A 17631-nucleotide genomic window follows, 5' to 3' on the forward strand; every position below is an offset into this window, starting at 1 on the left:
AAGCATATGCGCAAATGCGTATGCTTCAGTGCAACGTATTCAGGGTATGAACAAGGTTGATTTGCGCTCTTGTTTGCGCATAGTACTGTCCTTTTTTCGCACACGCAGGCCAGTTCACATGCGAGCTAAATGCCCCCCGCCCTGATTAAAAAGGCTATTTAGCCTAATGAGATCCAAATGTTTTTTTTCCCCGCAGTGTATTGCGCATCTGTGCCAAATTTCCACGCCTACCATAGACTTCTATGGGGACCCGTGGTGCACGAATGCGCACAAAAATAGAGCAGGTCCTGGTTTTTTTGTGCATGGAAAAAGCACGTGAAAAATCCGGCAATATGTACAAAGCCATTGACATCAATTCACCCGTGTGAAGGAGCCCGTGGGCCGGCTTCACAGGGGCAATATAATGTGTGCGAGATTTGTGCGTCGCACGCAAACCTATTGCATCAAACCTCATTCACGGCACAAATATGTTACAATTGCGCATACGGATGTCTGAAGCTGCCCTAAAATCGGACATGCTATGGGTTTTCTTTTCATGAGCTTAAGGCCGGCTGCAGACGGGCGGAAATTCTGCGGCGGGATTTCCCGCGGAATTTTCACCTTTGGAAGTTGCCATAGGATTGCGTTAGCAAACGGAATCCTATGCAGACAGCCGCGTTTTGTCCGCGTGAAATGTCGTGCAGCAAACAAACCGCAGTACGCTCTATTTCTGTACGGGGCTTGCAGGGCCCCGCACAGAAACGTCACTCACCCGCCGCCGGCTCCGCTCTGCGCATGCGCCGGCTGCCGGGACATGAAAGAGTCGGAGCTGCGGTGCGCGGGTGAGTACGTGCTGCTCTCTGCAGCTGCTCGGGTCGGGTCCCGCTACGAGAATTCTCACAGCCGGATCCGACCCGGCCGTCTGCGGGCGGCCTAAAAAAACACATCTGAATCTCCCAATGCAAATCAATGGGGGTATAGTGCTCCGTATTACGTGCGGGAAATATCCGGATGTAATGCGGAGCGCAGATACGCTCGTGTGAATGACTCTTACATAAATGAGCCCGTGTTTTTATGTGGTGTTTTTTTCCCTCACTTTTTTTTTTTGCGTATTTTGGGGTTGCCGCCATGTTTGTCAAGCACAGCACGCTTTGCGTTTTTTTTTTCTCCAGGCTTCTTTTCCCATAGCCTTTTCTATAGGGGAAAATAATGGAAAAGGCGCGTGCGTATGTAGGAAAACCGCCCAAAAATCGCTTATTAAAATGCGTGAAAGTCATTGTGTTTTATTTGTTTACAAGCCTCAAAATAGTTACAACAACCAGTCAGAAGGAAGCCTAAACATGAGTGTGAGTGGGGCCTCCAGACGGCACATGAGTGTGAGTGGGGCCTCCAGACGGCACTCAGTTACAGGCTACACGCGGATTTTTGACTAAACAACCCCAGAATTGCTAATTGTGCATCAATGCCAGTTTTAAGGAGTCAGTCACCAACATGTGAGGGACGGAGAGGGGCGCCATGCACGTCTCCGGGCACTAGGTGGCAGCACTGACAATGCGGCAAACAGTGGTGGGCACAGAACAGACGCACATATCATGGCTGCTCCCATGTCCCCGGCTCTCCTCGCCGCCGCCTGGACAGCCATGTTTTCCCGGTGCTGAGCGCCGTGTACAGTGTGTTAAAGCTCCGCGGCCGGTGGAGCGGCGGCTGTGACCGGCATGTCCCCTGTGGGTGTGAGGAGAGGGCGGTGAGCCCTGTAACTGCTGCAGCCGTAAACTTCCCCACATCAGCCTTGGTATGTATGTGTCTACACCGGGCAGGAGGATGGGCACTGCTGGCATTACTGGGGCACTGCCTGGTCTACAGCATGCTGCAGCACAACTGTTGCATCTCACAGGAACACATCATAGGGCACTGCCAGGCGCTATGCCAAGGCAAAGGGTGCTGCACATAATGGGGCACTGCCAGGCGCTATGCCAAGGCAAGGGGTGCTGCACATAATGGGGCACTGCCAGGCGCTATGCCAAGGCAAAGGGTGCTGCACATAATGGGGCACTGCCAGGCGCTATGACAAGGCAAAGGGTGCTGCACATAATGGGGCACTGCCAGGCGCTATGCCAGGGCACAGGGTGCTGCTCTCAATGTGGCACTGCCAGGCGCTATGCCAGGATTGTAGGGTGCTGCACATAATTAGGGGCCCCCAGGCGTTATGCCAGGGCATAGGGTGCTACACATAATGAGTCACTGCCAGGCACTATTCCAGGGTGTGGGGTGCTGCACATCATGGGGCACTGCCAGGCGCTATGCCAGGGCACATGGTGCTGCACATAATGTGGCACTGCCAGGTGCTATGCCAGGGCATAGGATGCTGCACATAATGGGGCACTGCCAGGTGATAGGACATAGGTTGCTGCACGTAATGGAGCACTGCCAGGTGCTATTCCAGGGCATAGGGTGCAGCTACTGAGAGGGGCGCCACTTACAAGCCATCACCTTATTTGGAGTGGCAGAAAATGAAATGAAAAATAAGACGTCTGATTGGTATTCTTTTTAGATATCGGCGCAATTATATTAATAAGCACGCCGCGCGGTACGCGTCTGCAATCTGACCCGTGTCTTACAGTAATCTTGCTGCGTAGAAATGGACGGAAATCGGCGGTGCCACACAAATCTAGACATTGATGTTGGGCATCGTGCGGCACAAACCATGGGGTGACTTTAGTGACCCAGATGAGACGACGGAGGGATTAAGAGGGTCATTATGTAATATGGCGCGTAATACAGATCACTAGCTGGGCCTAAAGGACTTATTCAGACGACCATATGCATAATTGCGCAACGTGTGTGCGCCATGAACGAGGTAGATGCACACGCGTATCGGCACATAGTACTGTACTTTTTTGCGCATGCAGGGCCTGTTCACATGCTCATTTGAAACTTTTTGAGGCTTTTTGGGGCTTCTTTGATGTCCGTGTTTTTGTCCCGTTTTGCGGCTGAGAAAACGGGACAAAACGAAACCATTGATTTCATTGGTTTCGTTTCCACTATCGGGATTCCTGTGCATTAATACTACGCGCGAGAACAGATAGCACTCGCCCGATATTCCTGCTTTTCTTTCTTTATAACGGTGCGCAGTAGCGCAAAACTTGAACAGTTAAAAAAAAAAAATTTACCTGGTTCGTGCACTAATATGATCCGCCGTAACGGCGAACGTATTTGCGCATGCACTAATCTGTTTAAGCTCTTGCCTTAGTCCAGTCATTGTGTCTTCTGTTTTCACAAAATTGCGCAGTGTATTGTGCATGTGCGCCCCTCCCATAGATTGTGCAATACGCAGGTAAAGCAGGTTCTCTTCTTGTGTTTTGCGTGCTCAGAAAAACGTAGGACCTGCTCTTTTTTTCTGCGTAGCAAAAGCCCCCATAGAAGTCTACTGCTTTTACGCAAATATGCAAGAGGACGCGTGAAACACTGGACCTCATTAGGCCTTTAGATCTATGGAAGCAGTGTGTCGCGTGGTGTGACCTGGCCGGGCACAATATTACAGTAATATGCGCAAATCAACCTCGTTCATGCGCAAATACGTTACGCTGAGGGGAACGTTTTTGGCACATCCGCTCACGTGACGCCTCCCGTGAAACCTATCTATTCCAGTACAACGGATTTTCTGGTTAAGGCATACCTTTTAAAAAGAATGTCTGAACGTCTCCCGCACCGTATGGGAATTCCCAGCGAGCGGTCTGGTGGGCTGGACCGACTACATCCCCTTAGGGCTCATCCACACTAGTGTATCCATACGTAGCGTATTTACAGGACTGAACAACACAAGGATGCCCCCCATAGATTTCAATGGGCAGTTGATTTTAATATGCACCAAAATAGGACATTCTGCGTTTTTGTTTACACTGCGTAAATAAGCACGTGAATAATCACGTAGAAGACCTCATCCACTGCCGCACAGAATCTGCATCTGCCGGGCGCCGCTGATCATAGATTCGGAAGTGGGGGTTTAACGGCGCCTGCACAGCTCAGTCTAGTGAACTGCGCATGCGCCGATCTGCTATCCTCTGGTGTGAGCGCGCAAGACGTTGAGCTTCATGTGGATGACACCTACATCATCTACATCACAGTGCCAGAGAGGTATGATATTAGGGGGCATAGTCTGGCCCGGAGAGATGACCCATCCCACCCACTCCTGGCTATACCACTAGTTTCTACACTAACCAGTAGTCCAGCGACATAATCAAGCAAACACAAACCTTTCATGCAGCCTCCACACATAGAACCTGCTCACACCACACAGAGAGAGAAATGAGAAAGCTGAACACACCCACACCTGGGAAGACAACTTGTATATGTACTGACCAGCAGTGATTGGCTGAGTGGGGACACACACACCCAGCCAGCACAATCCCCACCACCTGAGCAGGAGAACCCCAGAGCACTTGTAGAACCAGAGGTCTCAGGAGACAGACGTGACAATTTGCTCATACTTTGTAATGTGTTGTGTAGATGTTCTAGGTCTGTACTGGGCCATGGGTACACAACAGACTAGGGCAATAAAGTCATTAGCAGCAGTATTGGAGCCACTTTGGTAGCTTCTCATAGACTGGGTCTGCAGTAAGAGTTGCCTTAAAGGGGTTGTCTCGCGAAATCAAGTGGGGTTATACACTTCTGTATGGCCATATTAATGCACTTTGTAATATACATCGTGCATTAAATATGAGCCATACAGAAGTTATTCACTTACCTGCTCCGTCAGGAAGCTGGAACCGGCACACGTCATGGGGCGGAGCTACACGATGATGCGTACAAGGGGGCGGAGCCAAAACGCTGATGCTGCAGAGCCGAGCCGAAGGGAGAAGACCCATCTGCGCAAGCGCGTCTAAAAAAGCAAGAAGACACCGAAATTAGACGGAACCATGGCGACGGGGACGCTAGCAACGGAGCAGGTAAGTGAATAACTTCTGTATGGCTCATATTTAATGCACGATGTATATTACAAAGTGCATTAATATGGCCATACAGAAGTGTATAACCCCACTTGATTTCGCGAGACAACCCCTTTAAAGGCTATGGAAACCTTTGTGCATGAAAAGTTAATACACATATATCTTAAGGCCCTTTTACACTGAATGATAACTATCCAGATTATTACTAGATAATGCTAATCTGAACGATAATCGTTCAGTGTAAATGCCGGCAGTGACTGAATGATGAATGGTAATTCATTTGTCGTTCAGTTTCTGCAAGCATAAAAATCAAACTATGATTAGCCTATGTAAACAGGAAGCCGTTCATGTATGAGCAACTGCCTGTTTACTGTGATTGGAGGTGGGCAGTCAGAGAGATCTCTGTCCCACTTCGCCTCCACTCACTGAGCGATGATTGCTCCTCTATGAAAGCACAGGAGTTATTATCGCTGGGACAATAGCCATCCCATATAAAAGGACTCTTACTAAGTCCGTACAGCAAAATAAAGTATGCAATTAAATGTTCTATGTTGAGTTTTCCTTTTCATGCATTTAGAAAGCTTCATACTTGGTTTGCAGGCAGGTTTTTGACTTAGGAGCATTCCCAGCACTGATCAGCTGGTCTCTCTCATGAATGCACGCAAGCTCAGTTCTCCACCCCCTCTTTCAGAGGCTGTGTAGCATAACCACACCCACTCAGTACTACACAGCTATCTCTCCTATGTCCTCTTGTCTCTTTGTAGCTGGTGGTCCATTCCCCCTCACTGCTGATAAGAGCTGAAAATTCACCTGGAGTGATTTACAGGCCTCTGTAATAGTAGCTTTCTCTGCTATGCTCTCTGTCCTGATCTCCTTCACTATAACCTTAGAACTTTCATACAGTCCTCTGTAATAGCTCAGTTGAAAAGCAGTGAATGTACGCTCACAACAGGGAATCGGGCTGGGGGAGAAGCTGCCAGTTTACATTCATGAGGATGTTTTGCTTTCAGTGCATTAGGGGTAAAAAGTGGGTCACAGCATTTCTGGAAGCTAATGTTGGCCTTTCTAAAGCAGACCTGAGGAATGTTCAGCAGAATGATTGTCCATCCACACACTCTGTAGGAGATGGAGTTATGCCCGCACCCTAATATTTTTTCCCCTTGTCTCTTTCGTCCACCAGTCTTGAGCTCCTTGCTCAGTGTAATGCAGCATGGACAACCTCAACCCTCCCTTAATGTTTGATTTCACCACCATGGGCAGTGGCGGGAGCATGGTGACCCCTGGAAAAAAGCCAGCGGGGGAGACTTCCAACTCCAATAAGAAATGTAAGAGGTATTTCAACGAACACTGGAAGGAAGAGTTCACATGGCTGGAGTTTGACTATGAACGAAAGCTGATGTTTTGTATGGAGTGTCGACAGGCTCTTGTGAAGAACAAGCATGGCAAGGCTGAGAACGCCTTCACTGTGGGGACTGACAATTTTCAGAGACATGCGCTTTTGCGTCACGTAACGTCTGGCGCCCATAGGCAGGCGCTCGCTGTCAATAGTGAGCAGTTAGCCATGGATATGCAGTTTCACCAAGAGTTAAAGTCCGTCATCAAAGCCGAGATGGATCCATCTAAGATAGCTATTCTGACCACCGTCTACACCATGGCCAAGGATGGCATCTCAAGCGCGAAACTTCCATCTTTGCTGGAGCTGCAGAAATTTAATCTTTGTGAGGCATTGTTGTCTTCTGAGCAAAATGAGTATTACCATCCGAGCAGTGTAAGACAAATGCAGGTGTGTACAGTCCGCCCCGCAAAACCTCAGCATAGTGGTAGCACGGAGCCAGGTGACCCGAAAACTTTGCCACTATTGAAAAATTCTTGGTGTGTGCTCACAGGGTGTAATCCGATGCGCCTCTGAAACCTGCTGCTATTCTGTTGTATAGCCACGGATCTGCACATAGATTTAACCCTTTCAATTAGAAAATCTGCATGCAAATTTCCCGATGTGAATTCTGTGTCAAGAAGTGTCCAATCCGTGTGCAGAAAAAACCCATAGTCTGTACAAGCCAATTCCTATTAAAACCAATAGAGCATGGATGTGACGTGGAATCTGCATCAAATCCGGGCCCTATTAGTTTTAACTATTCAATGTCAAATCCACAACTTATTTTCTGCTGTGTGAACAGGACCTTGTAATGTCGCAGTTTTTTTTTTCTGAAAAAATATTTGTCCCACAGTGGACATTTTACCATCTATGACCATAAGACGGGATAAGTGTCTGATTGCTGGGGGCTTCCCTCTGGGACCCCCACGGATCATTAGGACGGGGTCCTAAGCCCCCTATTTCTCTTTATTGCACAACTGCCTGGAGTGGCGGATGAGCATGTGCCCTACCACTCCATTCAATGCCTATAGGAATGATTGAGGTGGCTGAGTACAGTACTCGGCTGTCTCCGCCTGTCCCTGAGGCCTCAGTCACACGAGCGCATCGGCGCCCGTGTTACTGCAGGAAGGAGATGGACGTACCTGAAGACGGCCGTCTCTCTGCAGCACCGGAGGAAAGAACTTGTGGCCGGCTTCATTGCTGGTCATGTGTTCTTTCAGCAGCGCTGGAGAGAGACGTCCGTCTTCAGGTACGGCCGTCTTCTGTCAGTCACACCGGCACATCGGCGCCAGTGTACGGGTGCCTATGCGCTCGTGTGACTGAGGCCTTAGACTTTGGATGAAGCAACAGCGGATATGCATGACCACTTCTCCATTGAAGCTCCTCCTCACTGCCATTGTGTAGTGAAGAGCAGTCGGGGCTCAGGACACTGTACTCGTGACTGGTAGGGCCTCCAGCAATTAGACATTTATCTTGTGGATAGGTGCCAAATATCTGATCACTGGGTAAATCTGACCACTGGAACCCCCAGCAATCATGTGAGTGATGCACCCCGAATTTCTCCGAACCCACTGCTCTATTCACTTCTATAGGGCTTAGAGAGATAGCCAAGCACATCCCATAGAAGTGAGTGGACTAGTGGTCACGCATTTGCCTGGCCGAAGGGGAATTCTGGGTGCGCCATTCTCATCTTGTGGTCTTCGGGGTCTTTAGTGGTAAAGCTCCTGATCCAGTATTGGTGAGAACGCAGTGTATCAAGATCTGGTAACATCACTTAGATGTAAAGCTTTCCCATAAACGGGGGTGCATTTCACAACCAGTTGAAAAAAAAACTGTTTTCATTACTTTAAAAATTATCCACAATTTTCTAAAATTGGTTTAGAAAACAAACACTTAAAAAAAGGTATATCCACCAAAGCTATATCTTTAACATCGGGCAGAAGAAAATGGTTAAAAGTATAAAGACGAAAACCCTATTTAAAATGGGCACGCCTGATTTCATTATCTAACTCCTGTAAGGGCCGCTTCACACGAGCGTATTGTAATGTGGTGACATTGTAACCGGATGTCACCAGTATTTGATCTGCGTTTGCCACCGCATTTGCTGGCGTTGATTTTATTTCCTACTGGGCAAATACTGATCCAATTTGCCCTATAGAAAATATTCCCAATGAATGCAAATATGGAGGAAAATATAGACCCATTTCTGATGACAGGGGTGCATTCATATGTTAACCAGTTTCCATAGACTATAATGGGTGCATTGTTCTCGCAATATGGACAAAAATACTGCGTTTTTAAAACACAGCCTTGGAGAATACAGCCATGTCAATAGAAAACTAGATTTACGTCAGCTTTGTATTACAATCCGCAAAACACGGACCAAGTACGGACTAAAAGTACGCTCGTTTGAAAGTGGTCCAAGTCTGGGTTTCCTCAGGGTGTTTGGAGGTAGGTGGTGTGCCGCACAGATGCAAACCAGCAAAACATCACCAGAGTTTTGCGGCAGGTACGGGTGAAGGACATAAAAAGGTACTTCACCTGTGCTTTCTGCATAATCTTGATGATTTGCGGTAATTCAGTTTTAGTTTTTCGAAGCAGATCGTGCAGCACGCTAGAACCTAACCAATGCCCGGTGGATACCAAGGCCATGCATGATTAAAGCTCATTTCCAATTGGACTTTGTTGATTAATACGTGTTACTAATCAAAATCATTACTAAAGGGCAAATCTAAAGTACTGTGAGACCTAATTTGAGAAGCCTTTCACTGGACAGACCCCCCCCCCCCACGAACACCCACCCCACCCCCACCTCATATATCAAATACATTTTTGGTCCAAGTTTCTTGATGCAAAAAGATTTTATTGAAACTTTAAATTGAGGACAAGTTACAGCAGAGGGAACGTCAGCAAGTCTTTTTCACGACAGTAAATGTTCAACTCGCCAAGCAAAACTGGCCATGTCTTCTCCAGCCCTTCTAAGGGAAATTATATTTTTGAGCAAATATCCAATTTAGTGATCTCATGGCCTTGACAAGCAATGCCCTGACTCACAGTGCCACCCCTAACAGAATATACCCCATGTTATTGTAGGCGCCATGGCTGAGGAGTGCCAAATTTAAGGAGTTGTCCGCTTATGAGAATCCAGTTTTTTGAAGGGCCTGCTGAGCTGACCACAGGGTGTCCTGCTGCTGCGACCAGTGTCAAACAACTGTGAGCAAATCCAGGAGCACGTATTCATTTCCCTTGAACAATACCATAGCGGGAATAGTTCCTATTGAAATCAGTGGGCTGTCCATGTAGTGCGCAGACATGTCTGGTCCTCCAGAGTGAGAAGTGCTCCTTCTAGCCGCTCTACACTTTGGCTTATACGCAATACATTTTGGAAAGTCTTCAGTCACTTTTTACTTTTTTTACAATGTTATGTTGTGGCCTTCAAAATTCAAGTTTTTCCCCATCATTCCGCACTCAGTACAGCATCATGACAAAGTGAAATCAGAAAGTTTTTAATTAAAAAACAAAAATTCTAAAAAACATTTTTCATTGACATAAGTATTCACACCCTGTACTCAGTACTTAGTTGAACCACCTTTGCTAGCGATTACAACCTCCAGTCGTCTTGGGTAGGATGCCACAAGGTTTGCACACCTGGATTTTCTGCTATTCTTCTCTGCAGATCCTCTTAAGCTCTGTCCGATTGCATGGGAACCGTTTGTGGACAACCATTTTCAGGTCTCTCCAGAGATGTTCGGTTGGGTTCAAAACAGAGCTGTGGCTGAGCCACTCAAGGACATTTACAGAATTGTCCCTAGGCCACTCTGGTGTTGTCTTGCATGTGTGCTTAGGGTCATTTTTTTGTTGAAAAGAGAACCTTCTACCCAGTTTGGGATTGCTTGCCCTTTAGATCAGGTTTTCATTAAGAATATCTCTACTTTGCTTCATTTTTCATTTCCCATCAACCCTGACTAGTCTCCCTGTCCTAGTCGCTGAAACGAGCCCCCTCAGCATGATGCTGCCACAACCATGCCTCATTGTAGGATTGGCATTGCGCAGGTGATGGGCAGTGCATGGATTCCTCCAGACATAACCTTAGAACTGAGGCCAAAAAGTTCAATATTGGTTTCATCAGACCAGAGATTCTTGTTTCTCACATGATAGTTGTTTAGGTGCTTTTTGGCAAACTCCAGGCAGGCTGCTTTCATGTGTCTTTTACTGAGGAAAGGCCTGGCTTGGTGGAGTGCTGCAGTGATGGTTGACAGTCAGGAAGTTTCTGCCATCTGCACATAGGATATTTGGAGCTCATCCAAAGTGACCATTGGGTTCTTGGTCACCTCTCTTATCGGTGGCCCTTCTTCCCCGACTACTTAGTTTGGAGAGTCGGACAGATCTAGGAAGACTTCTTGTTGTTCCAAAATACTTCTGCTTAAGAATTATGGAGGCCGCTGTGCTCCGGGGGCCTTTCAGTGCGGCAGAATTTTTTTGTAGCCTTCTCCAGAGCTTTACCTCCACACAATCCTATCTCTGAGCTCTACAGGCACTTCATTCCTCCTCATGGCTTGCTTTTGGCTCTGATATGCATTGTGAGCTGTGAAACCTCATATTGACAGGGATGTAGCTTTTAAAACTGTCCAATCAACTGAATTTACCAGAGATGACTCCATTCAAGGTGTAGAAACATCTCAAAGATAAGAGAAATCGTAGACCATAGAGCTAAATTTCATGTGTCTTACCAAAGGGTCTGAATTCTTAGGTCAATGCAAAATGTTATTTTTTGTTAATTTTCAAAGATTTCTAACATCCTGTTTTCACTTTGTCATTATGGGATATTGAGTGCAGAATGATGGGGAAAAACTTGAGTTTTTTAAATTTTCTCAGGCCATAACACATCAAATTGTAAAAACAAAAGTCAACGGGTCTGAAGCCGTTCCCAGTGCATTGTATGAAGAACCTGAACCTGGTACCCTCATCTAATAATTTGATGATTCCCTAGGGAATTAAGAAGTGTTGTGTTTTCTAAACAGAACAACCCCTTTAAATGCATTAAAGAAAATATAGGAGAAATACCTTTTTGATATTTATAATTTCTGGTTGATCTTTCTCCACAAATACTGAATCTATAAACAGAGGATTGCGAACCAGCTATATGTAGTATCTAGAGATGAGCGAGCATACTCGCTAAGGACAATTGCTCGATCGAGCATTGTCCTTAGCGAGTATCTCCCCGCTCGGCAGAGAAGGTTCGGGTGCCGGCGTGGGTGACAGTGGGTGAGTGGGTGAGTTGTGGCAGTGAGCGGGGGGGGGGAGAGAGAGATCTCCCCTCCATTCCTCCTCGCTCTCCTCCGCCGCTTCCTGCCCGCCGCCGACAGCCGAACTTTTTCTCTCGAGCGGGCAGGTACTCGCTAAAGGCAATGCTCGCTCATCACTAGTAGTATCCACATTGACTTGGGAGATGGATTTCTGTTGTATTTCCAGTATGTTGGACTTATTATAATGGTCCAGTCATTGTTGGATTGATTAGTTTTGCTTTGTACGGCCGCCCAGCTCTCCTCTGCTCAGATAACTTTATGACTATCTGAAAGATGCAGAAATGCAATAACATTGAAGGGCAAATACAAAGGTCACTGGGTTTTTGATATTTTTACCCCTTTTTATATAAAGGAAAAGAAAAAAAACCCCTCTTGGAACGGCCATAGCCTCTAATTAATCACTGCCCAGCTCAGTAAGCCACCTCAAGCCATGGCACACATCATTCCCTACAGTTTTTTTTTTTTCTGTAGCAATAGCACTTGTACCAAAATGAAATAGAATTGTACAGATGCCACGAGGCATTATCTGAGCCCAGTGAAATCTGGCAGCCAGCTGGAGATTTGCATGCCCAGTAATGGGAAAGAGAACAAGGCAAAGATCTGAGCCTCCGCGCGTCTCTGCTGTCTGTGTGACTTTAAATAGGTCAAGTACAATGTTGATTTGTTGTTAAAAGGGGAAAAAAAATTCAACATATTCTATTTTTTTTTTACGTCGCAAAATCACAGAAAAGGGTATGATATATTTTCAAAGGCATTTACTCAAAATCAATTCGAAATGCTCTTCCTAGCTTTAGTAACTGCAGTCAGGGCTTCTAAAATTCAATCTGCCGGTATTTATGAATGTTTTTCCATATGAGATATATAATCAGATTTGGGTCTGGTCCATAAAAGCTCTCATGAAAGCAATCCCTTATTAAAGGGAACCTGTCACCACCAAACGGCACCATGAACTAAGTTACGGTGCTGTTCGGTGAAGTGACGGGGATTTTTTTTTATACTACTCCTCTTCCCCATTCCCACATTAGCTACTGGTGTAGTGCATGCGCAGTCCAATCATCTGATTCAGATTTCCAGTCCATGCGTTAACTTCACCAGTGCAAACAGGGGGGCAGGTGAATACAAAAAAATATCCCCCGGCTCCGTCACCCCACCGAAACTTAGTTTATGGCATTGGTCAGTGGTGACAGGTTCCTTTTTAAAGTGAAGCTGCATAATCAGTCACATCAAGGAACATGTATTACATAGTAGGTTGGGTTCACCAAAGTGAAAGCCACTCTATTATGTCCATATGCTCTAATGGAGCATATGGAAGGAGGTTGTCTACCATGCAGCAAGTACCGATCAGCAAGATTGGAGCTTGATTGTCTAGACTGTTCTTGCACGATCTTTGGGTCACGTTAAAGGCCTTTAGCTACCAATTACACAAACTCCAGTATGTGTGTTGTAGTTGTTAAGTTTGCTAATTATTTATCATGGATAGTAGCTTTCTAAGAGGAAAAGATTGACATACTCTTGTGTTTGATCAATTCAGGCAGCCATTGTTAAAGTACTGCAGAGTGAAGATCGAAAGAGATTGAAAGATTCTCCGTTTATTGGGCTTGTGTTTGATGAGACCATGGATATCACAGAACAACGAAGTCTCATAGCGTTCGCTACATCCATTTCACCATGTGATGGACAACTGTACATCGCATTTCTGGGCAAGTTTGACTTGTATTCAGGGGACCCCAGCTGCGTTTTAGACAAAGTGAAAGACCTATTGAATGATTTTCATGTCCCACCTAAAAAAGTGGCTTGGTTAAGTTCTGATGGTTCATCACTAATTTTAGATAGGCAAAATGGTGTTGGCAAAAAGCTGAAGTCTCTTTGTCCACTTACATCAGAGTTTCACAGTATATCACACAGAAGGTCATTGCTTCCGACTGAAAGTTTTACCAGTGTTGAATATGTAAGAAAATATGAAAGTATTATAGATGCAGTCTATAGACTTTACGGCAATAAAAATGGGGAAAATCAAAACTTTCACGAGTTGCATAATGTTCTCAGTATCTGCGGCATAGACCTGAATTGTGCAAGAATGGTTCATTGGATATCTATCTTGCCAGCTGTTGAAACCATTGACTCTTCTTGGCCAACTCTTGTTCTTTTACTTGAAAGTGAATCCCCCAAGTCTCCTATAGCCAGTGGATTGTGCTTGGAGCTAAAAAAGTTTTGGTTTGTGGCTTTTACCAAGGTTTTACTTGATATACTTCCCATCTTCCAAAAACTCAACCAGTTCTTCCAGATTGAGGATCTTGATATATCTATGATCAATCCAATAGTTACAGCATCACATGCCACTTTGCAGGCTCAAAAATCTACAAATGGACAGAACTTTCAAGAGTTCCTCAATGAGCTGAATGAATATCCTGACGAGGACAACGAGAGCAGGTTCTATTACAAAGGAGTAGAATTAGTCGACTGCTCCAAAGTCCAATTGAAAGACTTTGAGCTTATAAAAGAAGCCTGTCTCGACAATGTGTGCAAGAGCTTGCTGGACCGATTTCCTAGCAGTGTGCTTAAGGTGGTCAGCTCTTTTTCAGTTGTCTTCAACCCAAAGTCTTACCCATCATCCTTGGATGATATTGGTTCCTATGGTGAAATGGAATTACGGCACCTTCTACAGTATTTCTCTCATGTTTTGGTTCGTGAGAGAGCGTCAAATGACTTTGCCCTCTTCAAGCGTATTGTGTTCAGCCTTAGCCACTTGAGTTTTCGAGATCTTTGCGTGAAGCTAGTCCACTCCAACTCTGAGATGCATGAGCTTTTTCCTGATTTTACTGTCTTAGCTGCTGTTGCTTTAGTCCTGCCACTTGGATCTCTACTTTTTGAAAAAATAAGTCAGGTGAAAGAGTTACAAAAGCAGAAATGCCATCAGGCAAGAATGGATGGCGACCTTAATGACATTCTTAAAATTGCTATTGATGGTCCAGCACTTAACGAGTTAGACTTTTCTAGAGCAATTCATTACTTTGAAAACACAAGGGAACCAGAGTCGTTTGTCTCTGAAGGCAGGTGGGAAACTGAGGATGTATGAAGTAGGAGTCGCAGTGTGATTACAACAGTTACTAGAAAATACAGGGTCATAATACTTTATCGATGAGGGTCATCATTTTTCAGAACTTCAGATTAGGAGGTGACTCCTGAGACTTTTAATAATAGTTACTGATCAGCATTCCAAAACACAACTATATGAGGCCAACGGACCTGACTTGATTCTCCAAAGTTCAGCTTTCTGGAAAATATCCAAAAGACCTTTCTAATGTCCATTTCATTGCTTATGCTGTCTGTAATTGTGGGACAACTTCATTTCTACTTCATTTCTAGAAAACTGAGGAATTTTGAAGAACACCAGAGTATCTATTGAAACGTTCCCAGTTACACAATACTATACACTAGTTTTGTATTCGCACCTGCATTCTAATTCTCTACATATCATATACTGATATGTTGACGCTCTTACCAAAGTGTTTGCAACTTACGTCAAGTAGGTCATAGTTTTTGAAACGTTGACATAACCATGGGTTTTGTTTTGGATAAAGGTTCACAGTGGTCTTCGTCTACTGAACATTTTTGCACTTTTTCTACATTTTTATAGTGTTTCAGCTCTATTGCCAGTCACACAGAATTATAATTCACTGTGCACACTAGAACAGTCGAAATATTGAAGGGGTTGGCCACTTTTTGGTAAAATTTGTAATCTTCTGGTAATGTATTTGATTACAGGGACGCCTACAGAACTTCTATGCTTACTAGAGTCTTTTTCTTAAGGCTCTCTGCTGCTTGTAAAAATAATGGATGTGGCACCCCTATCCACATAGATTGAGACGGTGGTGGTCAACTTTCCTGACTGTTTTTTCTTCTTCTGCATGGCTCTGTGCACTTCTGTGCAATGCTGAAGCACATGCGCAGGTGCAGGCAGTACAAGAACCTATATTTGCTGAAGTAATATAGTGTAAAGCCAAAAAAATACATATGGCCATCCAGTTCAGCCTATTATCCTGCAGTGTAGATCCAGAGGAAGGAAAAAAAAAAAACATGAGGGAAAAGCCAATTTTAGGGGGGAAAAAATTCCACCCCAAATCTGGCAGCCAGATTCTATGTCGGTGTAGAAACCTTTCTTCTAGAGTTAGAGGGCGCCCCCTTGTTACAGTCACAGTCCTGGGTATAAAAAGATTCTCGAAGTGATCTCTGTATTGTCCCCTGATATATTTATATATAGTTATTAGGCCCCACTGCTGTCTTTTTTTTTTTGTAAATTAAATAACCCCAATTTTGTTACCCTCTCTGGGTATTGTAGTCCACCCATTCAGTTTATTACTTTAGTTTCCCATCTTTGTACCCTCTCAAGCTCTGATATGTCCTTCTTGAGTACCGGTGTCCAAAACTGTACAGAATATTCCATGTGTGGTCTGACCAGTGACTTGTAAACAGGAAGAACAATGCTCTTATCATGTGTAGATGTAACCCAGGTAAAAGGGTTAAATCGCGTGACCACTGCTCTCTTCATATGTATGGATGGGAGAGCACCACGTCCATTATTTTCAGGAGCAGCCAAGGGCCTTGAAATAAAAACTGGTAAATGCAAAAGTTTTATAAAGTTCTCTATAGTAAAACGGTAATTTCTAGCAAATTACATATTTTATTTTCAAAAAGTGTCCAACCCCTTTAATCTCGAAATACTATTTAAAACAACAATACCCGCTGCCTTTGTACTGCAAGCAGATCCTTTTGAAATCAGTATTTGTAAGAATTGGGTTTAATTACATGTAAAAACAGTGGTGCAACAAGCTGCGTAATGGCCCATCCACATCAGTGTTTACTGCATCCTCAAAGTCATGACTTCCCGAAAGTCACTGGTGCTTTTAAGATGTGCAACCACTATTCCTACAACTTGCCACTAGGAGCGCTGTTTCTTATGAACCAACATCTAATGCAACATAATACATTCGACAAGGCAACTTGTATTCAAAGTCCTTAAAGGAGATGTCCCGAGGCAGCAAGTGGGTCTATACACTTCTGTATGGCCATATTAATGCACTTTGTAATGTACATTGTGCATTAATTATGAGCCATACAGAAGTTATAAGAAGTTTTATACTTACCTGCTCCGTTGCTGGCGTCCTCGTCTCCATGGAGCCGACTAATTTTTGGCCTCCGATGGCCAAATTAGCCGCGCTTGCGCAGTCCGGGTCTTCAGCTTTCTTCTATGGAGCCGCTCGTGCCAGAGAGCAGCTCCGTGTAGCTCCGCCCCGTCACGTGCCGATTCCAGCCAATCAGGAGGCTGGAATCGGCAGTGGACCGCACAGAAGAGCTGCGGTCCACGAAGGTAGAAGATCCCGGCGGCCATCTTCAGCGGTAAGTATTGAAGACGCCGGACCGCCGGGATTCAGGTAAGCGCTGTGCGGGTGGTTTTTTTAACCCCTGCATCGGGGTTGTCTCGCGCCGAACGGGGGGGGGGGGGTTAAAAAAAAAAAAACCCGTTTCGGCGCGGGACATCTCCTTTAAGGAATATATGCAGTGTTACGTGGTTTATTGCACATAGGATTGTTTACTGTTAAACTCAAGTTTGAACCAAGTTGGATTGTAACAAAAATAAGAAAAAAGCTGCCTATATCATAATCTGAAAGGGTAAGATACGCCGGACTGCGGAGTTTACAGGGTGCTCAAGTCTCATAGAACGCAAAGCACTTACTTAGCCCTGCTGCAGCTGTGCCTGGAGGCTGCTGTATATTAGCAGGGGCTTACAGAAATTCCCAAAATGCGGATGTTTTGACAAAGCAGATAAAGTTGTTATAATTGTACTTTATTCATCGGTTTGTGTTTCCTTACTATTTTTGCTTTTTGCTGTTAGTGAGGATTTAAAATATAATAAACCTGTGTGATTCTTTGTTATAAAAGAAGAATAAAGTCTCATGACATTTTGTAGATGAGCAGGGATGCAGTTTAGGGCCTCGTGCACACCGGCGGATTTGTAGTGCGGAAT

At 45.1% G+C, this 17631-nt stretch overlaps 2 protein-coding genes across 2 annotated transcripts in view; both read left to right on the forward strand.

The window, feature by feature from the left end:
- Positions 1–17631, forward strand: part of ZNF385C (zinc finger protein 385C) — a 295990-nt gene that overhangs the window by 221006 nt on the left and 57353 nt on the right. The window lies entirely within an intron of this gene.
- On the forward strand, positions 1558–15684 carry C13H17orf113 (chromosome 13 C17orf113 homolog). The gene is made up of 3 exons (XM_066585842.1): positions 1558–1771; positions 6106–6708; positions 13138–15684. Exons 2-3 carry the CDS (start codon positions 6136–6138, stop codon positions 14680–14682), a joined length of 2118 nt encoding a protein of 705 aa, XP_066441939.1. The 5' UTR covers positions 1558–1771; positions 6106–6135; the 3' UTR covers positions 14683–15684.

This window comes from Eleutherodactylus coqui, chromosome 13 (assembly GCF_035609145.1).
Source record: "Eleutherodactylus coqui strain aEleCoq1 chromosome 13, aEleCoq1.hap1, whole genome shotgun sequence".
NCBI lineage: Eukaryota > Metazoa > Chordata > Amphibia > Anura > Eleutherodactylidae > Eleutherodactylus > Eleutherodactylus coqui.

What these genes read in the sequence shown, in the direction of transcription:
- C13H17orf113 (XM_066585842.1), top strand. Translation starts at nt 6,136, where the DNA reads ATGGACAACCTCAACCCTCCCTTAATGTTTGATTTCACCACCATGGGC. An exon ending in GCAGTGTAAGACAAATGCAG is followed by an intron (nt 6,709 to 13,137) that starts GTGTGTACAGTC and finishes TGATCAATTCAG; the next exon opens with GCAGCCATTGTTAAAGTACT.